The 21,657-nt window shown below is 50.9% G+C and overlaps 2 protein-coding genes across 2 annotated transcripts in view; one reads left to right on the top strand and one right to left on the bottom strand.

The window, feature by feature from the left end:
• The window catches only part of Hcrtr1 (hypocretin receptor 1), a 7,780-nt gene extending 6,677 nt beyond the window's left edge, over positions 1-1,103 (top strand). The window contains exon 8 of the mRNA XM_005353161.2: positions 335-1,103. Coding sequence (XP_005353218.1) covers positions 335-498 — 164 coding nt within the window. The 3' untranslated portion in view covers positions 499-1,103. The remainder of the gene's footprint in view (positions 1-334) is intronic.
• A 2,230-nt stretch (positions 1,104-3,333) lies between these two features.
• On the bottom strand, positions 3,334-21,286 carry Pef1 (penta-EF-hand domain containing 1). The gene is made up of 5 exons (XM_005353162.3): positions 21,197-21,286; positions 9,865-10,138; positions 6,197-6,352; positions 5,628-5,771; positions 3,334-4,216 (listed from the first exon to the last, which is right to left on the bottom strand). Exons 1-5 carry the CDS (start codon positions 21,218-21,220, stop codon positions 3,987-3,989), a joined length of 828 nt encoding a protein of 275 aa, XP_005353219.1. The 5' UTR covers positions 21,221-21,286; the 3' UTR covers positions 3,334-3,986.
• Positions 21,287-21,657: the final 371 nt, after the last annotated feature.

Raw genomic sequence — 21,657 nt, forward strand, 5'->3', positions numbered from 1 at the left:
ACACACACACACACACACACACACACACACACACACACACACACACACACACACACACAGCATGGAGGGCAGAGGTGACCTGAGGCCCCTGAGCCAGACACCACGTCTTGAGTCAGGCTCCCAGCCAGAATGCAGTCAAGGAATCAAGACAATTGCATTTTGCTCCAGGAACCCACTGGGGCCTCTCATCCTCTCTGGCTGGCAGGGCTGAGGTGGCCTTGGGCTCTCCCTCCCAGATGCCCCTCCCTCTCTGCCCCACAGCTTTGACCAAGCTCAGAACCCCTTCCTGCTGCATTTGCCCCCTTATGGCTGTGTCTTTTGTCTCCCAACCAAGGCAAATTTCGGGAGCAGTTTAAGGCCGCCTTCTCCTGCTGCCTGCCTGGGCTGGGTCCCCGCTCCTCTGCCAGACACAAGTCCATGTCCTTGCAGAGCCGATGTTCTGTCTCCAAAGTCTCTGAGCATGTCGTGCTGACCAGCGTCACCACAGTGCTGTCCTAAGTGGGGCCTGGCCCAGGGCCTCCGGGAGGCACAGCTTGATCCTTTGCCCGGGATCCGCCCCAGCGCTCACGAAAAGACGTCTGCTGCTTGGTGAGAGGCTGAGACTCCAGCCCTGGCTTTCTGCCTGGGTGACTCAGCCAGAGTCATTCCCTCTCTGAGGTTGTGTGCCCTAAGCAGAGCTGATAGGGGACTTAAGCACACTCAAGAAAGCAAAGAGCGTTGTAAGTCATTTCGCGCTGTGGACACAGTTACTGTCGTACCTGCCTCGTGTGGCTGTACCCTATGGGGTCACCCCACCCTTTCAGAGCTTGGCTTTCCTCCCAAAGACCTACTCAATTACAGGCCTTCCCTGACTGGACTCTGTTCCAAAGGTCCCCACAGGCATAGTCACCTGGCCTGGAGGCCACCGAGACCCGGGTCACACATGGCCAGCTGCTCTGATGTCTCTGTGAACTAATTGGGGTCCAGCCCTTCTCAGTGGGCTCTGAAACACAGCCCGCCCTCTCCAGGTGTGGACTGCACGCACCACAGGCTGGATCTCGTTGGCATTGTGGAGTGTGGCTGTTCAGCATGGAGGCCAGCAGCCCGAAGCAATTGTAATTAAAAGCCTGGCACTGACTGGTCCCTTTCCTTGTCATTACACAAAGTCTGTGCTGCTCAGGTTAGTAGTGGAAGGTGGGGCAGCCGGTGGGGGGGGGCGTGGCAAGAAGAGAAGGCTCTGGAATGCTCTTATCTGCGCGACCCCGCCCCCACCCCAGATGACCTGACTGCAGGCCAGGCTGCCTCTAGCAGTGCCCAGCCTCCGATCTAAGTCCAGGACTTAGATCTCTGACACACTTTCTGCTCCCTGCCCGATGACCTCTGGACTGGAAGGTAAGGAGGCAGGTAGGCAGACAGCGGGGCTGACAGATTTACTGTTCCTAACCTTCTTGGAAATCAGGGCTTCGTTTACTTTCCATGAACTCCCAGAAAACAAAGGGGAAGCCACAGATTTGGCCAGCCATGCTCCAGCTGTGACCGAGCTGATTACATGGTTGCCAAAAAGGCCCCAACACCTGTTGCCAGAGCAGATTAAGAGCACATCGTTCCACTCTGTGACAAGGAGCGGGGGACATCTGGCTGAGGCCGTTGAGGGTGAGCACACCAGTAGATGCTCACGGGTTTCCTTGACTTCAGCGGTCAGGAAGTGGGGCAGAGCCTTGGGGCCCAGCCCAGGAGCGCCAAGACACCTCGGCTCCCTGTAAGGCATGGCATTCTGTCCAGATCAGGTCTAGGTGCTGGGCCATTTCCTGCTCTACAGACGCATCAGTCCAGGGACCGTAGCTAGCCAGCAGAGTGGGCAGTCCTAACCACTCTGTGCTCCCATTGGCCTTGGGATGCACATCAAGTTGTGAGGGCTGGCGTGTGCTTGGGATGAGGCCTGAGGGCTGGATGTTCCAGGACTCACGCTGTCAGCACCCTCTCCCAGTGTAAGGTAGATTGTGGTTGAGACCATTGTAAAGAAGGGTTTGGGGGCTAGAGGTGTAGCCGGGTGGTAGGGTACTTGTCTAATATGTGAGGCCCTTGGTTCCATCCCCAGAACCACATAAAAAAAGACAAAGATGACTTCCAGTGGACACATGGCTCAGCAGGAGCAAAGGCGATGGTTGGCAGCTTCCTGCACACACTACCTTACTCCGCTGGTGGACGCCAGCCTGCACCAGAGTGGGCCTTCTGATGGGGAGCTGATGCGTTCAAGCACACTCTGGGGAGGTAGCCAAGATGTCCAGGGGAGTAAAGCTCATGAGGGGCATTTGACGAGCGTAGAGCTACCTGATCGATGAGGGAACTTGGACTGGGGTTGGGCTAGGGGAGATGGGGTGATAGGCTCCACTGTCCAGAAATCTAGAATGCAGGAAGTGGGGGGCTGAGCTCTGTCCGGCCCAAGAGTGAAAACTATGGCCAGTGGATGGTGTTTCCTAAGCGGTTGGTTAGGACAGAAAGACACCACTGCCAGTCAAAAGAGAAGCAACCTAGAAAGTTTCCCTCCCCCTCCTCTTTTTTTGGTTACTGGAGGTTGGCAGATAGAGGCTGGACTCTCTGGGGTCTCCTAAGAGGACTCCAGAAATGGATGGGGCTGGCCGTTAGGATCTGGACTCTTGATTCTAGGACTGCGGAGCCACAGCAGCACGGAGGAGCTGAATTGGCTGAGCCTGACAGGCCTGCTGGCCTCTGTGACCTGGAAAAGGCCACAGCCGCTCTCCACCCCCACTCTGCAGGGAGGACAGCCCCGCTGAAGGCCTCTGAGCCTCAGCGCTCTTATCTTCATCTCCCAAAGCCAGAGGATAATCACACCATTATCTGTGATAAGGCCCCCCTAGCAAACTAGAATGTCTGGTATCTGCAGCTTTTGATTGAAATTCTGTCAGCTCATTACAGACACAGTGCAGCCTGGGTATCACGCTGATCTAGAAATGCAACTGGCAGGTACTGGTGTCTGTGCTTAATAAAGGTGGGAGGAGAGTTATGGCTTCATAAATGGAGTTTGTCTGAGAGATAAAACTCAGGCCTAAGATAATGAAAAGAGCACGCTGTGAGAAGTCTGGGGTGGCAGCTGCCAGCCCAGAATGGCAACCCTAAACCCAAGAAACAGCCTTTTGGGCAGATCCCCGACACAGAGGAACCTGGCAGGGCCCCAACTTCACCCTGGCAAATGGGATGATCACCAGGTCCACCAAGGCCCCTAGCACTGTTTTTGCCTGGCTTGGTAAGCAGTGGATGCGTCCATACTAGGATGGATGGATGAATGAATGAGTGAATGAATGGTGAGCACAGACACGCGCAAGAGGAGTTGTGGTGGGAAGCATGGGACTGTAGAGTCTTTTATTGAAACTCACAGTTTTCTGGACTTTTGGCCCCAAATGGGAAAAAAAAAAGCAAATTATAAACATTGGCAGTAAGATGCGACAACTGTCCCCTGGAACTGAAGCTGAGTGGAACATGGCAGGTCAGTGAGGGGTCCAAGTTTTGGAGGGCAGGAACCTCATCAGATATGGATGAAATGGCAGCTTCTCCAAGCCTCTAGAGCAGGCAAAGTCTCAGGTGAACTAATGCTAACACACAAGGATTGTGGGAGTTGAGGAATCCCAGGCACTGGTCCTAGCAAATCTCCCTCATGCTCAGTCTGAGTCCACTTAGCAGAAACTGGGCTCATCTGACCTGGCCGTCTTGGTGAGGAATGACAGTCATGCCAGCAGAGGCCAGCGGTGATGCTTAGCACTGGCATCAGGGAACAGAGGGGGAAGCCAGAGGCCAGGGACAGCTGACCAGACACTAACTCCACTGCCACCACCAGCATCCCCTACCCCAAGGTGATGCCATTCCACAGCCCAGGGTATTCAGCCTTTGGTCCTTTCCTAGGTCAGGCTAGGAAGAGCTTTGCTAGGAGAGGAGGAAGAGAAGACAGGCCGCATCCCTTGGTGTGCTCCACTCTTGTTGGGTAGGCTGGATCATAGCATCCGAGAGGCTGTCATGGTGACGAAGTCTTCAAAACTGAGCCGAATGTTGCCCTGTACAGCGGTGTCCTTTTCCCGGAAGGCCTCAGTCAGCACCTGCAACTGGGTACACACCTTGATGAAGCAGTCGAGCTGCATGGCGGGAGTGGCAGAGCGTGCGCAGTAGCGAGACACCAGGAGCTGGGTGAACTGAGGACTCAGGTTGTAGCCCATCTGCGACAGCGCTGGAGAGGAAGGGCACAGGAAGCAGAGGCTGCGGTGAGTCTATCGCTACTGAGCAGCACTGCAGTACAGCAGATCAGGGGACCTGGGGGCAGTTGTTCACAAGTCCTGCAGACCCATTCAGATGTCAGGAGCACAGGAGGTCTCTTCGGAGACCCCACCCCAGTCTCGTCACTGTCAAAGTTCATGAGATCCCAGAGAAGCCAGCAGCCTACCTGTGACCATCTCATGCGCCTGAGCTACAAAAGAAGTGTGAACCACTAGCCACCCTGGACAGATAGACACCAGAGACAACAGCACAGCACAAGGGCCACTGTCTGGAGGCAGGCAGTTCTGGGTCCCCTGCTTAGCCTCACTAGCCCTTCTTATTGCCACTCAAGCCGGGCAATACTCAGCCTATGCTTCTACTAAGGATTAAAGGCAATCACAGAGGCACTCAGCACAGGGCCCTGCACACAGTATCCTATTTTAAATAAAAGTCTTATCCCCATACTAGGCCACAGCCTGTGTGCCATTTCCTTTCTCCCACTGAGAGGCCTCCTGCCTTTTCTGTGTCCCTGGCCTCCCAGGAGCAATCTGAGCTCCGCTCTGTGAGCCCTGGGCAAGGGACTAGGCTTCAGTTTTGTCACTCGGAAAAGGGAGACCAGCAGGGGTTCTTCACCAGTCCCTGCAAGTGTGGAACAGTCAGCAGGGTCTAGCCTATGGGAAGAGGAATTTCAGGAACCGACTGCAATGCTCATTTCAGTGCCTAGGGCATGGCAAACATTTAGTAAGTTGTTGCTATCAACCTCACCAACATCAGTGGCAAGGCAGCGTTCAGTACTGGTCACCGTCCCTTGTAGCAGGGGCAGACACGGCACACTCACCCACACACACACCTTCATCTCAATGAAACGCCTGGAAAAAGGACCTAGATTCTCTAGGCAGCCTTTCCCCTGAGAGGTGATGGAACTTCTCCCTGGGTTCTCAAAGCCTCATCAGTCATCTGTCTTATTCCCTACTGGCCTAAGCCCAGGCTGCAGGCTTGACCTATGGAGTCAGACAGGAACCAGATGCGGATCTGTGGCCCCAGGTCCTCGCACCCAGCCACAACTCTGAGAAGGCTCTGGACCTCAGAAATCACCTCTGGCCAAGTGGCAACAGAACTGTGAGCCCTGAAGCAGGTCTCTTTCCATGCCACATGCTGGACAATAAGAACAAACCACACTGCTAAATTCCCACCTCTCTGATGCCAGAGGGGCTGTCCCACTCAGTCCTGTCACCAGGGAGCCCAGCACTGATTCAAGGCCCAGTTGCCTGGCCCTGGATTTTGGCTCAAAACACTGGGTAGTGAGAGGAAACCCTTCACTGTGTTTTAAGGCATGAGAAGGAGTCTAGCTGTGCCACGCCCACTGTGCCTACGGTGGTCCTTACCCTGCTGCAGCTCTACAGAGCTGATGGATCCAGAGTGGTCCCGGTCATACTGCTGGAAGAGGCTCTTCCACTGCTGGAGAAATCTCCATAGGGCTGAGAAGCCGACGACATCAATGCGGCCGGATTTGGTCTTATCAAACATGTCTGAGTGGGAGGAGGGAAAGGATAGAGGAAGGTTTCAAGACTGAGGGCCAAGGGCACCACTGAGGCAGCCCTTCTCCCAGGCTGAAGCAAATGCCTGTGCCTGAGACATGGCACCAAGCCTTTCCCCTGGCCGTTCTCAGTCCCGTCCCATCCAGATCCAGCAGGGTTGGTGGCTTAGCTCCGAGACGTGGGTCCATGATGACCCCTTTCCTGCAGTTTCTTACCAGGGGAGGGAGTGTCTGGCTGCAGAATGGGAGACTGGACCAGCCTGAAACTTAGCAGCCTAGTCTTGACAACAATCCCTGGTAAAGGAAATTGCATCTTGAACCCTGCTTCCTCCCTGGCTACTACTTGTCCACTTCTGTCACCTGTCAGGCGGCTTGGACCAGTTCAAACCTGCATGTTCCTGGAAGGGAGGAACTCACTTATCATCATGAGGCAGGTCTCATCATTGAACGAGGACCAGTTAGAGTTGACGAGGGCCTGCTTCAGCTCCTTCAGGGAGATATAGCCGCTGTGATCGGCATCCACTGACTGGAACCACGAGTAGGCCTCAGGATCCACATTGGGGGGGACACCACCTGGAGGAAGGGGTGTAAACCATGGTAGTCAGACCCAGGTCAAAAAAATGCCAGGGAGCCATTCTGGGTACCTCCCTGGTCATAGGCATTCCTTTCTGTTCTATTATTAGCTTTAATGCCACCTTGACTCAGCCTGGACTCATCTGAGAAAGGAGTCCAACTGAAAGATTAGACTGCCCAGAAGAGACTGGCCTGTGGGGGATTGTCTTGACCGTTAGAAGATGTAGGAGGGTCCAATCTGTGGGTGGCGCCATTCCCTGAGCAGGAGGTCCCAGCTGTTTATCAAACTAAGTATAAGTCTGCAAAGGACCCAGCAAACAGTGTTCTTCCATGGTTCCTGTTTCTGAGTTCTTGTCCATGATGGACTGCCACCTATAAGCTGAAATAAAGGCTTCCTGCCCTAAATCCCCTTGGTCAGTGTTCTACCACAGGGACAGAGAGCAAACTAGAAAACCCACCCACAAAGCCTCGCAGGCCTGCCTGTCCATCTGCCACCAAGCCCGCGCCCCTCTCTGCATGGCACCTCAGGAAGGCTTGATTCCTGTAGCAGAGTCCTGCATAGCTTTGTGTATAGTGTCCCAGCAACTGCTCTAAGACGTCATTTTCCCACGCCTCCAATACAGGGAGAACGCTCTGTAAACGTCCTGGGGGATGGAGCAACACGGGCAGGAAAAGGTCGCCTGAGGGAAGCAGGGTTAACCGGCCACAGAAGGGATCAGAAGCAGACATGGGCAGTGTGGAGGACAGACCCAGAGGGGACGCCAAGGGAACGGCTTGCCTGACTGAAGGTCTGGCGTGGAGACCCAGGCCGGCTTGGCCACCTTAAACAACAGTGCACTGGTTAGTATTTATTTTCAACTTGGCACAAACTCGACTGAGGACTGCTCAGGTCAGAGCTCTAAGAAACAGGTCAGTGGAGGAAAATGAAAGGACACTCAGTGTGACCTCAAAATAAAGACAGCACACTGTGGCCTTTTACCAGCCTGAGAGACAGGTGCCCAAACCCTGCAGGTCGGCCTCTGAGGGTCCAGGAAAACACGCCCATCACAGGGTGTGAGAATCAGCTTTTGTAGTGGAGAATAGGGACAGAAACTTTTTTTTTCTAGATAAACTGTTTTTGAAACTGTAGGGAAAGAGAGAAATCAGACTTCCTGCTTCTAAGACCTAGGGCTCCAGGGTAATTCTCTGGAACTCCATGGGCTGCAGGTTTCTTGAGCCATGGGCCCATTTTATGGCCCTGATTTTGAGGTGGGGATTTTCTTTAAGATTGGCTGGTGGGCATGTTTGTTTGTCGGGCACTGGCTTACTGGTAGTTGATTTAGAAGCCCACTGCGGGCAGTTCCATCCCTAGGCAAGTGGGCCTGTGTTGAAGAGAAAACTAGCTGAGCCTGAACCGGGGAACGAGCAAGAGGTGAAGGCAGCAGGCGGCACTCTGCCTCGGTTTCTGCTTTACACCTCCTGCCTTGGTTTCCCTCAGTGTTTAGACTGTAATCTGAAGTCAAACAAACCCTTTCTTCCTCTTTTGGTCATGGTGTTCTTCACAACAGAAACCAAACTAGAACAAGCAGGGTCACTGGGAAGGGAGGACGTTTCTGTGACGTGTGCCAGTGTGCTGAGATTCGAGATAGACCAGGACTCAAGACCTGACCAGTTTTCACTAGTTGTGGACCTTCAGGTGAAGTAAGTAACTTTTTTGAATTCCAACTTCCAGCTTTATAAAGTGAACCACTTCCAAGGGTGGTTAGATGAACACCTGGGACAGCAGCAAACCCAAGTCCTCAGCAGAGGCAGGAAGGGGGTGGTGGGAGACATTTTCAGAGGAGGAGTATTTCAGCTGTTTCTGAAGGAAGAAGAGCTGTGGAGGAGGAGGCAGCAAAGGATGCATTTACAGCACTCAGCATCTTTGCTGGATGGAAGGCAAGGGCTGACGGCAAATGCGGAAGCCACTGGCCCTCTGGGATCTTTCTGCAAACAGAGCAGCACCCCTAATGGTCAGATCTGCCACCTACAGTAGTAGTACTTGAACCTTGGAGGTGGACCTTCCCAGGATTCTAAGGCTAGTGCAGCAGGGATCAGGATGGATGCAGTATTGCTCCTAGGTGTTGCTAGTCACCCCGGAGAGGAAGCAATGCAGGCAAATGAGAAAGCAGATGAGGCACGCCCCTTCTTCCCTCGTCCTAGAGACTACTGCCACTCTCTGGCCTTGGGATCAGAGGCCTCAGAGTGGGGGGTGGGGGTAGGGGTCAGGCTCCTTTCCCTGCAGACTTTTGATGAGCTCACACACAAGGTTTTGGAGGAACTGGAAATCCACTGCAGAGCTGCTGAGCCGGAAGCCAACAGCCAGATGCTTGGGATCTGAGAAGATAAATGTCACTGGCTGGCTGTGCTCAGAACCCCAGAGGTTTGGGTACCTCCCCAGGGCCACCTGCCTGGGTACATCCATTCAGATGCTGCTTGCTTCCTAAGCACAGCATTCCCAGGAGGCCTTCTCATGGGCCAAAGCAGTTCCTGGCTGCCTAACTGGTGCTCAGCCTCCTGAGAACAGCTGCTCTGTGAAGAAGCTCACTGAAGGGAGTCAGGGGAAAAGCAGGGACTGCACCCACTTTCCCCAGCCTTCTGCTAAGAGGCCCCAGCTAAGGCTCGTCAATCTCTGGTCCTTGTCTTGTCCAACACCTCCCCTCCTGCCTGCGGCTTTCCTTCCCCTTTTCTTCCACCCTCGTTTGCCACAGGTACCATCACATTAAAGCCAAGAGTCCTCTGCCCTAAAACAAGTCTCTCAGAGTGCCGTCCACTAAGCCCAGATGCTGTGTCCAGGGTTAAGCTGCAGCTTCACACTTAGGGCCGTCTAATCAGCCTGTGAAGCAGTGACACTGTCCCTGTTTTACAGAGGGGACTGAGGCTTAAGAGGCCGTCTGGGCAGGTCAGTGAGTGTCTCATCTCAAAAGCTTTCACTAGCGACACCATCTTTTCTTTCCACGGATGTGGTCAGTCACCCTCCTACAGGAATGCAGTTTCTTCTCCCGTGGACTGCATTGCTGTCTCCTATTGTCTGCTGCTCTCCCTGCCCAAGACAAGCACTGTACACCCTCTCCACTGCCTGGTAGCCCGAGGGGCTCCTCATGAGAGGAGCACCATGTCCTGCCAGGGTCAGGCTCAACAACGGGATGTGTTTCTGCCAAAAGAACACGAGTAGATGAGACATGAGTGCTTCAGACCGGAACCACCCAGCCTGGCCACCTTCTCACTCTCGTGCCCCCAAAGGGGATGCTCTCCGCTGCAGCTGACACACGAGCGAGGAGAGCAAACAACAGAAGTAAGTGTCTGTTGTAAGCCGAGAGGACTTTGGGGATGTCAGCACACTCTTCTGCCAGTACAGCAAAGCAGGAGGCAAGGAGCTCGTGCCAGAGACTGGGGTAGGCGTACATCTTCAGGAAGGACACGGATGGGACACGGATGCTTAGTCCAGGTCAAAAGGTTCCACACTGGGTTCCAGAGCTGAAGATTCTACTTACCCTGTCCATAAGGTCCAGGCTGCTGGGCACCATAGGAACTTGGAGGTGGCTGACCGTAGGGGCCCCCTGGGGGTACACCACCATATGGTCCACTCGGAGTTCCAGAGGGGAGTCCCCCAGCACTGGGGTATCCATAGGGTCCTCCAGGGGCAGGACCTCCGTAACCACCGCCAGGGGGGAATCCACTGCCATACTGGCCCCCACCATGGGGAGGTCCAGGGTAGTAGCCACCTGGAGGTGCTCCAGGTGCCTGTCCTGCAGCTCCGGGGCAATTCTGCAGGAAGAAGAGGCACATCAGGGTGGTGAAGGAGGCCATAGCACTTTACAGCTACTGAGCACCTGCACTGCGGTTCTCATGTCTGACCCCACAGGTGAGGCTGAACTTGCAGCACTGCCCAGGTGGCCTTCAGGCTCTAGGGAAGTGGCCTGGAGGCTTCTAGGGAAGCTACCACTTACCCACGGAGACTCCTCCTTCCTGCACATCTAAGGCCTTACAGGGCCTGGGGTCATGTCTAGCTTGCAGTTTTATCCCTAGCTTCCAACAGACAATGGGTGCTCAGAAAATATATTATATGAAGAGGCAAATGAACCAAATGGAATGCTCACCCTTCGGGACCTCAGGGCACAAGTGCAGTCTTGCCACAAAGCCTGTCCCTCACCGGCCACCAGTGATGTGGCCCCAGCACAGAGCCTCCACAGCAGGCTCTTCCTTCCTTACACTAGCTCATGATGCAGGAATAGTCCCTAATCTCACGACTTTGAGGCAGGCGGGGACAAAAACCAAACACCACAATTCAGGTTTGTCACCCGCTAACTCATGTCAACAATGCACGAAGGAAGGAGAAAAAACTAACTTCCTCCTGAATTAGTGTGACCAGGAGCCAACCCAAATACGAATCCTCCACGCCTCTCCCTCTGCCGTTTGCCTGACCATAACGAAGTTAGTGCGTTAGAAGCAGGATGTGTACTTGTTAGAGAAAAGACCTGTAAGGTAGTAATGGAATCCTATAGTCGTTACAGGAGGGAATGAAGGCGTTTTGTTCCAAAAAACCAAGCCAAAGCTGTTTGCCATTCTTCTGAGGTTTGCAGAAGGAAGTTGAAATATTTTGAGATCTAAAAGGATTTAAAAAAAAAAAAAAAAAAGGTTGCTGGGTGGTGGTGGTGCACACCTTTAATCCCAGCACTTGAGAGGCAGAGTCTAAGGCCAGCCTGGTCTACAGAGTGAGGACAGCCAGGGCTATACAGAGAAGCCCTGTCTTGTTTGTTTTTTGTTTTGTTTTGTTTTTTGAGACAGGATTTCTCTGTGGCTTTGGAGCCTGTCCTTACACTAGCTCTTGTAGACCAGGCTGGTCTCGAACTCACAGAGATCCGCCTGCCTCTGCCTCCCGAGTGCTGGGATTAAAGGCGTGCACCACCACCACCCGGCAGAAGCCCTGTCTTGAAAAACAAAACAACAACAAAAATCAGGGTCTTGTCCATTGAGTCTGTTCAGTAAGTTGGGCAGTGCTGGTGAATAAGAGTCACTGTTGGTTTGGAATTAAACAAAAAGTTTTAGGTTTATTATAACATGGCTGAAAGGGGAATGAATGGCAGTTGCAAGAGAAAAAGAAGTGTTCAAGACAAACAGAGGGGTAAATCCAAGCATCTTCGCGATGAAACAGCTGTCCTGTTCCAGGGCTCAAGCCACTTGCTGGGATTGTTGGAATGTAAAGACATTAACAAAGGAGGTGAGTTCAAGACCTGTGAGGGAGGCAGAAGGATGGGAAAGCCACTTCAGGAATTCCCAAGGAAAGCCAATGCAGACTGATGTCGCCCAAGAGCTAATGAAAAGAATTTAACATTTCTCTTTTTGGGAGCAGACCACTGCAATCAGCAAGGTGTAATGGAAGAATAATGGACAATACAGAGACAGATGCATGGAACATCTAGCAGAACTCTGCTGGGGCAAGCACTAATGAAAAAAGGTTTGTATTGAAGTGTGTATGTCCTTAAAACAGTTAAACATACTTTAGTAGAAGAGGCTAATAGGATCCATATAGTGAAATATGTAGTAGGTACCAGAAAATTTTTGTCTAATAAGAGTGTATTGGCCTTTTAGCAGTAGTACTGTATACCCACCCCTGGCAGCGGGAAGTGAGATATAGGTGCCTATTTATTGACAGGAGGCACTGAAAACGCAATTCTTGATCATCAGGGCGTAATGGAATAGCAAAAAAGGCAGCGTTTTAAATCAATAACTATAACATAATAGTTTTGAGGGACGTTGGTGGGAGAGGGAACTCCAGGCTGGAGGCTCCACAGCATGGAGAGCATGGCACAGCCTCCAGTTAGCAGAGTTCCAGGAAGACAGATGGTAGAAAGCAGCACTGAACAAGGGGTTCTACATCATCTGGCTGGAGCTGTTCTCGGATTAACAGACATAACTAAGTTTGTCCCCAGTCGGGGGGGACCTCTGATCCAAGAAAGTTTGGGCAGATGTTTCTCGTGGCCCTGAGGGAAAAGGATGTTCAGGAGCTGTCACTGAGACAGGGGGTCTCTACCCCAAGGGAGAAAGATAAGGATAAAATGAAGGGTGGAAAACAGCAGTTTGATTGCACATAAGGTTTCTGTACTTACAAAAGCAGGGGATTACTTTTGTCACCAACTCCTTGAATGTCTGAAACTGGGGACTCAATGTGCCAATTAGAAGGCCAGGATTATTTGGCTATAATGGAAACACCAGCTGCTGTATCTCTAATGCCCTTCATGGGAATCTGGTTGACAGAAACACCAAGTCCAGTGCGTTCTGTGGAATCAAATTCTTGTTTAGCCCATTATCAGGGTCTATGGTGTCAGATAAGGATTAATAATCAATTTTTTCAATTGAGTTAGAGCTGGAATTTCTCAGAGCAACTGGGAATAAACTATAATGTAAATTTGACTAATATAATCAGAATCAGTGACATCTGGAGGAAAAATAATCTGGGCAAACAAAACTTCTATAGTCCAGTCTGATTTACCTAAAATCAAATCAAAACAGTCATAGGAAGGGGTTCCTACACATCTGTCGGGGCCTCTTCCCCTCTGCTATTACATCGAATTTTATACCCTTAATTACAGATAAATCTAATATAGAATTACCTTTAGTAATCAAACCTCTTAATGTCTTAGGTTTGGAATGGATCTGGATGGTGTGTGGCAGAGGCACATGGTGTAGAATCTGTGGTTCCAGGCTGTGCTCCTGCAGAGGCAGCACGGGGCCAGGACACTGGAACCACAGGCAAGCACCAAAGGGGTTTGCTGGTATCAAGCCACCCTCAGCACTCATTCCTGTTTTCCCCAAACTGGACTGCCTTCACTATCAACTCCAGATGGGCACTGACTAGGCCAGCAAAACCATCTTTACATGCGGGGTACATTTTAGAAAGGGGGTTTACCATACTGAAGTCTATGAATAAGTTTTATTTATACTGTTTTTGGAAATGGCTTCTTTTCCCACATTTGAAACAGAGAGCCACAAGGCTGCTGGCAGAATCTGAGCCTTCAGCTCCTCTGTGCCAATGCTTTGGTGGGCCTTTATTGATCAGCATAGTATGAAAAGGATTAATTAGCAACTACAGTTGATGGGTTTTTTGCAATCAGATTTGCATTTTTGTGAGCTAATGAAAGGTAAAGTGGTAGCAGCTTCTTTATTATCCGCCTTTCACAGCTTGTTGTGTAGACAACCGACAGAGTCCATAAAGGGCTCTGTAGACTTTTGTCTGATGGTAGAAAAGGACCCTAAGGAAGTATTAGGATCAGCAACTTTGGCCCCAGCCCTTGTAGTTGCTGAGGCTAGCAAGCGGCTGAGCCTGGGTTTCAAAGTCTCCTTGTCTGATTAATTGATCATAATTAACATTTATGAGGGGCTGCTGCTTCTGGTTGTGAGCAGCAAAGGAGGCATTTGTCCATCCTCTCTGAAGGCCACATTAGCAGTGGTGAGAACTGCTTTTATAAGGGCTTGTATTCAAAAGGTATCACTTCATACGTATTTTCAGTAACATTATTATTCCGCTAGTAAAATGGTCTGAACCTCATTCTCTGTAACACCCTTTGTGAGATCTTAGTACATGGCGAATGGGCCCTTCTCTGGCAGCGCCAGGTCCCACTTCTCTAATGACTGGAAATGCAGTCACTGGCTCTCCTGCCCGAGAAGCCCTTTAAGGCCACTTTATGGATGGGGACAATTTATTTATTTTATTTTGTTTTCTCGAGACAGCGTCTCCCTGTGTAACCTTGGGGCTGACCTGGATCTCACTCTGTAGACCAGGCTGGCCTTGAACTCAGAGAACCACCAGCCTCTGCCTCCCAAACGCTGGGAATAAAGGCCTGCACCACCACTGCCTAGCAAGCACAAGGAAGGAACTCCAGCTAGAGTGATTTGACAAGAGCCAGCCCATGTGACTTCTCCACTTCTCCTGTGTCTTCTGCTGGACTCTACCAAAGGTCTTCGCCCTGCATTTACTGAACAGTACAGAAAAACGGCGTAGGACAGAAATGAAGAACACTTCATTTTCTGGGGGGAGGGGTTCAAGATAGGGTTTCTCTGTGTAGCCTTGGCTGTTCTGGAACTCATTCTACAGACCAGGCTGGCCTCAAACTCAGGGATCCACCTGTCCCTGCCTTCCAAGTGCTTGGGATCAAAGGCGTGAGCCACCAATGGCTCTTAAGGGACAATTTTCTACAGAAATCTTTAGCAGAGTTTTACAAAGAAACAGTGCTCAAAGCCTCACACAGGTGTTGGCCGCTTTCAGTAAAAGACTAACACACACACACACACACACACACACACACACACACACACACACTGTTCTGGGTCAGCGGCATAGGAGAATATAGAATATATAACTTAAGAGTAAAGCTCTGCATTTAGCTTAGCACGGGTTGTAAAAGTTGATGGAGAATCCAAGGCAAGTAAGGTTGGTTATACTGCTGTTCTCTTAAAGGCAGGATAAACTACACAGTAGATAGCAGATCGGGTAGTCTTCATGGATCAGGCATACGAACTTCTGCTGCTAAGTCTGGGAAAAGTTCTGTCTCTCTGAATGAAAGAGCTGTTTTCAAAAATGTCCACCACACTAACTGAATTAATGGCTCACTCGCACAAAGCCTCGAGTTCCTTAGGTAAGAGCTCCTCACACTGCCTGCTACATGAATGGAATCAGGCTCATCACACAAAGCCTAACGGGACGAGAACTTGATACGCAGTAACTATTAATGACAGTGCCCCTCTATAGAGGAGGAAACGAGTTCAGAGAGGTCACACGTAAGCTGTGTGTGCAGGCTCAGGTCCAGAAGCTAGGTCTCCTGACGACCATGACTATAGCTACATTCCATGTCTAGTCCACCTCTGTGCACTACAGCCAGGGGCTCTGGAGGCTCGGAGTGTTCCATTCCCATCCCTACATGGGTTTGGCAAGCACAGATCAAACAGACATATGTATTATTATTATTTTAAATGTATATCCATCTCTCAAAAAAAGTTGCTTTGACTAAAGCTAGAAGTGCCATGCTGGTCTTTGAAAGATGCGGAGGTATTCCCCACCAAAAGAAGTCAGAGGGGGACACTGTGACAGACCTATGAGTAAGCATGGCGTGGTCAGGGAATGGCGAGAACATGCTGTGAACCCAGAAAGGAGGACCCTTCACACCCTCCTCGACCAAGCACCTCTCCTACTGTTTTCAGCTGGTGGGTGAGTTATCCATACCTGCCCAGTGTCACCCTCACTCAACAGTAAGTTCTCTAGGGACAAACCCAGAACTTCTTTAGCATCACCATCGCCACCCCCACTCACCATCCCCAAGCCCGGCACAGTGACCGGTACCTGTAAGCCTCCATAAATATGGGAACACATAAACACTGCTCTGCAGTTAGGGCTTTATGTGGAGCAAACAGGGAGCACCACAGAAGGCTTTCCAGTGGAGGAGGAATGTGCTCTGAGCCTTGTCTGGAGAATTAGCCAGTGCAGATTTGGAGATGAGCTGTAGAGCTGGGGCGTGGGGAGGGGGCAGGTGCTGGGCAGGCAGGGCATGAACCAGACAGCAGCAGGCGCAGGGATGGGAAGAATGGGGTGGATTCTGAAGCAATTTCAGAGAGAGACTAGACATGACTTGGCAACTAATTGGATTAGGCAAGAGATGGAGGGGGAGTGAAGAAAGCCAAGTGCTCTGAATGACTCAGGGTTCTAGCCTGCACACGATGAAGGAGGAACAGCCATCAACTGAGGCAGAGCAGGCCGGGGAGGAAGCTTGTGTAAGGCATTGGGCTGGTCCCAGGGTCACTGAGTTGCAAGTTAAGGGCTGAATTTGAGGAAATGAGAGCCAGATCTTTGCCTCCATGTTTTGCTGCCAACCTGGTCCAGACATTTTCTAACAGCATTTGAGCCTCATAAACAGAAAACCGGGGCGGAGGGCAAAAGACAAGAGTTCAGCAGCCATGGTTTCTAGAGCATCACAGAAACCTACCTCTAGGTCCTAGCTGATGGAAAGAAGCTATATTTGGGATTTTTTGGGGTTGGGGGACATAATTAACGAGGCTCTGTGAGGTGCTTTAAGTTCACTTGGCTGTCACTGGTTCCCTGATCGTGAGAGCTAAATGCTCACCCCAATTTCAGAGATGAGAAAATGAAGATGCCCAGAGTTTAATATACTTTAGATCATGCAGCTAAAATGGGAAACTGATTCAAAATAGGCCCTGCACATATGAGTGCCGAGCACAGGCCTGTGCCAGGAGCTGAGCTGAACACCTGTCAGGTACGACGGCTTCCGCGGTGGACACAGAGGGAGGAAAGGCCGGAGACGATCGCTCAGCATCCGGAGCAGACAGTCTCAGAAAATCACATCCTTCTTTAACTGCAGCATCTAGCCCCCGATTTGTTCAGTTCAATCTCCAAGTCTCTATCTGCACTCCTGCAGGTGACAGACAGCGCAGCTCCTCCCAATTCAGAAATTCCTGCATCCTCTCTTAGTCCCAAGAGCTCATTTTTCTACCTCCTAGCCCAAGCAAGGCTCCGAGGTATCAAAGAGGGTCCAGACTAACTTCTGATGAGGAAGGGAGGAGATTGCATTGCAAAGGCAAGCCTGCTCAGAGCTATCTTTCAAGTGCCTGATGGAAGAGGCGAGAACCCAAGCTAAGGGGTTAAACAGCCACAGGAAGACAGAAGGAATGGTCTGGGCAATCACCAGCAGAGCCTTCTAAAATATTTAGAGGACAGAAACATGCAACCAACGAACAGTGAGCTGAGAACTGTCCCAAGACTTTAATTACCACCTCCGTGCTGACACTCCAAAAATCTTTCTTTCCAGCGTCATCTCCCCTGAGCCGCAGACCCACATACCCAACAGCTTCCTGACCTTCCCTCCCACCTTATCCATCTCTTTGTTCCCATCTCCTAGTGCTTCCTGCCACCCAGTCATCTAAATCAAAGCCTTAGTGCCCTCCCGGGTACTTTCCTTCCTCCCGCTGTCACCTCAATTAAACACCATGTTCCCTCAACTCTTCCTGCCAACAGCCTGTCACACCAGCCTTTACCAGGTCACTGTCCTCTTTCGGATAGAGGATTTCAATAGCTTTGAAACTGGCCACCTTGCCTCCACCTCTCCAGCTTCAATGTCTCCTCTCAAGGCCCATAGTTAGAGCCCTGCAGGACAAAAGTAACAAGAGAAAACCAGACCCCTCTAACAAGCCCCTCACCAGCTCCCCTTCCTCAGTACTCAAGAGAAAACCAGACCCCTCAAAATGACACACAAGACCCTTTGGGATCTGGCCCTTCTTACACTTTTGGTCTTGTTTTATTGCCTCCTGGTTCCTCATCATTAAAACCAGACTAATCTTAAAATTGCCCCCAAATATTGGACTTTCTTCTTCTTTAATAAAGCTCTCAGATACTTATGCTACAAAGCAGCCGCTAAGAGCAATGCACCATGGAATGTACTACCCTACTTGCTTTCTGGTCTTTGTGAAGTTATTTCCTTAGCTGGAATATAAACTTTTTTCTTCCCCTATCTTACACCTACCAGTGATTCCTCCTGCTAAACCCCACTGGGCTGGTCCCCCTGCACTATCCCAAGGCCTTTTGTCCATTCCCACTTCACACAATCTACATATCTGCATTCCGCTCCCACTTGAGTATCTACTACATACCACACTTGACATTAATATTCTCACTGCGCCCTCACAGTGAGTCTGCCGTAGGTACTGCTATGACCCCATTCTAAATAGTGGGAAACTGAGCTTCAGGTCTTCACAAGCAATTTCTGTAAGCAAGCGGCAGAGCAGGGAAGTGAAAACCAATTTCTCTGGGCTTGGAGACCAAGCTCTTGAGCACTGAGCTCCATCAAGCATGCTCCCCCACTGAACCCAAAGGGCACTTGACTTTTACTACTCCACAACTCAGGCAACGCCTGAGTACCCTGGGCCAGAGGCAGCGGACACCGTGCCTGCCATGGACAGCTGGGAGCCTCCGGAACTAGGCAGTGGGTGGGAGGCAGGAAGCATTGCCTGAGCTTTTGCCTGACTTCAAACAACCAGATCTCCTTCCTCAGAACACCTGGGATGAGGAGACGGCCAACTGCGAGATGGGGATGGAAAGCACCATTGCCGCCTCTATTCCAGACATTGTCTCCTGGTGGTCCTTTTCAGGACTCTGCCCCGAGCGTGAGCCCAGGCAGCGTGGCAAAGCAACCACACACTGCCAGGTCCTATGCACCAGTGACGTGCAGGGCTCCCATGCGCTTTGCTGCACCCCATCCTCCTTACACCCTTTCCACAGGTGCTAGTCCCTGCTTTCTATGGTAAGGAAATTAAGGCCCAGAGCCCTTAAATGGTCTATCTGAGAGCATATAAGACTTATTAAGTGAGTAGTGTTGGGATTCTAGCCCGATTCAGTCTGTCATTGCTTCTAGAGTATATACAAACCACCCCCAGAGCTTACTAAGATGGTGACTACTGGGGCTTGGGGGATGGCTCCATCAGCACTGTGTTTACCATGCAAGCATGAGGACCTACTTGCATGGATCCCCAGTATCTAAGTAAAAAAGCCAGGTATGGCAAAGCATACCTGGGGAGGCAGAGACGGAGAGGATCCCTGGAGCTCAGTGAGTTCCTGGCTCAGTGAAAGACTGTCTCAAAAAATATATTGGAGGGCAACTGGGAAGCTACTATGTCAACCTTTGGCTTCTAGATTCTCAGTGCCCACACACTCTGAGACAGCTCCAGGGGAGGAGTAATCGTTGGGCCTGTTTTCACGGGGATGGAGGTGGGGATGGGGGTGGAGTCTGGACAGCCACAGCTCCAAGGGAGGGGGCATGGAATGGAGCTTCCAACTGAACATTTCAGACTCTTTGGATCTATGGATACCAGGGACTGGGATGAGGCTTCCATTCAAACAGTGGGAATCTGTGTCAGAGCAAGTCTTAGGTGGGATCCAAGTCTGTTCTTTAAGTGAGCTCTCGGGTAATTCTGATACAAACCAGCCACTAAAAAACAAACAAAACAAAACAAAACAAAAAAACCCAAATGTACTATGGCAACGCTTTCCCAAACTGAACTCCTCCAGAATACCAGAATGTCACACACACACAAAAAGACCAGATAAGACAAACTAATGTGGAAGGGTGCTCAAAGAAATATTACATATTTTATGACTTTCTGGCAGACTTAATGAATATTATCAAGCTATATCTAACACAGTATTTCCCAAACTTGCTTAACCACAAAACCCTCCTCGATTGACAGCACCATTAACGGCTCAGAAAAGCCAGAGAGTGGAATGGAGTCAGGGAAACACTGCTCTGTTCTAACCTCAGCCCACAATGGCTCTCTGCTCGCTTCTGCTAAGTATGCAGTAAACAGAGTTCACGGCTCTAATCATGGCCTCAGGCTCTCTTGCTGTGTGGGACCTTCAGGCTTCTTGGGGTTCGTTTCTCAGCTATAAATCAAAACAGGAAGCCCTGTGTGCCTACAGGGTCTTCACATGAGCATAATGGAGGCCCAACTGCTGTGTAGGGGCCAGCAAGATGACTCAGTGGCTGAAGGTGTTTGCTGGCAGGTCCAAGGAGTTTGATCCCCAAGACCCACGATAGGAGCGAAAGCAATTCCTGGACATGTGTAAGTCTGGTCTCCCCTCTCTCTCTCCAATTCCTGTGCATGTGCAAATCTTGTCTCTTCTCTCTCTCTCTCTCTCTCTCTCTCTCTCTCTCTCTCTCTCTCTCTCTGTTCCTCTCTCTCATAAATGTTAACAAATGCTGTATTAATGTACAGGGCTGCACATCTTTTGGCCTCTGACTATGGTCAATCAAGGCTTGCTAATATCTCATTTGATTTTGTTTTCTACTTTTCTTGCATGAGATTAATCTCTCAAATTACTCTGTGATCAGGGCAACTCGGGACCCTTCACTGGGATTGTTTTGTACCATGTGAAGTGGGGGGGGGGCACTTTGAAAAATCCTACAAAATAATGTTACACTTGACTGTATAGCATATGCGCTGCAAGAATCACATCGTTTTTCCTACTAACTCTGTGAGGGGTGCGACAACTTACTCGACCTATTTTATGAGGAAACTGGCTCAGAAAAACGCCTTAACTAATGCGGCCAGGACATGACTCTACTTTTGACTCAACTGCATTTAACCACTTCTCCACTCTGGCACCTAACAGATTTCTGGTCACAAAAATGACACTACCATGTTCCTGGCTGGTTCGAGACAGGCTAGCAAGTGAGGAAGACGCGTTGGCAGACAATCCAGGTTCTGACCTTGGCCCCGCCGCCTAACTACCTGGTGACCAGATAAACTCCGTGTCTTCTCTGGGTTTCACTTTTCCTACACGTGAAATGACGCTGGACTATCGTTGAGTGGTGTAAGCATCTCACTTCTGGCCCCTCCTACCACTGTCGCAGTACGTGCTAGGTGAGTCGGAAACCTGTTTTTTATCCCACGCCCTCACTGACAGGGAGAGAACCACAGCTCTGGACGCCTCGTCAACACAGAGGACCCCGCCCCATAGGAGACCTGAGGAGTGTGTCCTGGTCAGCCCAGATCTATCCAGCCCAAAGCCCCCAAAGCCTGGCGTGTGCGACGTCAGAGGGGACGCGACACACACACACAAAAAAAAACCTCTCGAGTGGTCCTCAGTGACGTAAGAGAGCGCGACAGACTGGCCCTCTTTGTTTCTCGCTCACTCAAGACCTTGCTAAGGCGAACCTCTGCGTGGAAAGGGCGCGGATAAAGTGGGAAGAAAGAGCTGATGATGAAGAGAGGCCCCGGGCCTCTAGACAGAGCCCAGACATTGATGCAGGGGCCGCTACAACTCACCTGCCCGTACGGATAGCTGGCCATGGCGACTATGACGCCATACAGTTGTGGAAGGCGGGGCTTCCTGCTTCATTCAGTCTTGGGGGGGCGGGTACGCATCTTATTGGACAGACAGACTGTCGATCTTACGGCGGACAAACGGAAGTGACTCTTGGGGCAGTGGTCGGATACCTAACAGACCTACTGCGAGAGCGGGGCGTCTGGTTGCTGTGTCCGGAAGTGTTGGTGGCTGTAGTGGCGCGTTTGTTGTTGACTTGGTGACCTGGAGCAGCCTTCGGGGCTGGTTAGACCAGACTTTTCTAATGGGGAGACTAAGTCGGTTGTTTTCGCTGTGGCCATATTATAACCTGGCAAATCGGTCGCGTGTTAGTTACGTCACGTTCTGAGATCACTTTATTTTTACGACCAAGCCGTTGCTATGGCTGCTGGGAACTAACCCCCTCCTGGAATACAGGTACCAT

This window comes from Microtus ochrogaster, chromosome 10 (assembly GCF_000317375.1).
Source record: "Microtus ochrogaster isolate Prairie Vole_2 chromosome 10, MicOch1.0, whole genome shotgun sequence".
In the NCBI taxonomy this organism is placed as follows: Eukaryota; Metazoa; Chordata; class Mammalia; order Rodentia; family Cricetidae; genus Microtus; species Microtus ochrogaster.

Bases quoted from the DNA above. Each gene is read 5' to 3' on its own strand.
- Pef1 (XM_005353162.3), bottom strand. From the start codon at position 21,220: ATGGCCAGCTATCCGTACGGGCAG. The intron at 10,139-21,196 runs GTGAGTTGTAGC...TTCTTCCTGCAG, and splicing joins CCAGCTATCCGTACGGGCAG to AATTGCCCCGGAGCTGCAGG. The intron at 5,772-6,196 runs GTGAGTTCCTCC...CCTCCCACTCAG, and splicing joins GACCTGCCTCATGATGATAA to ACATGTTTGATAAGACCAAA.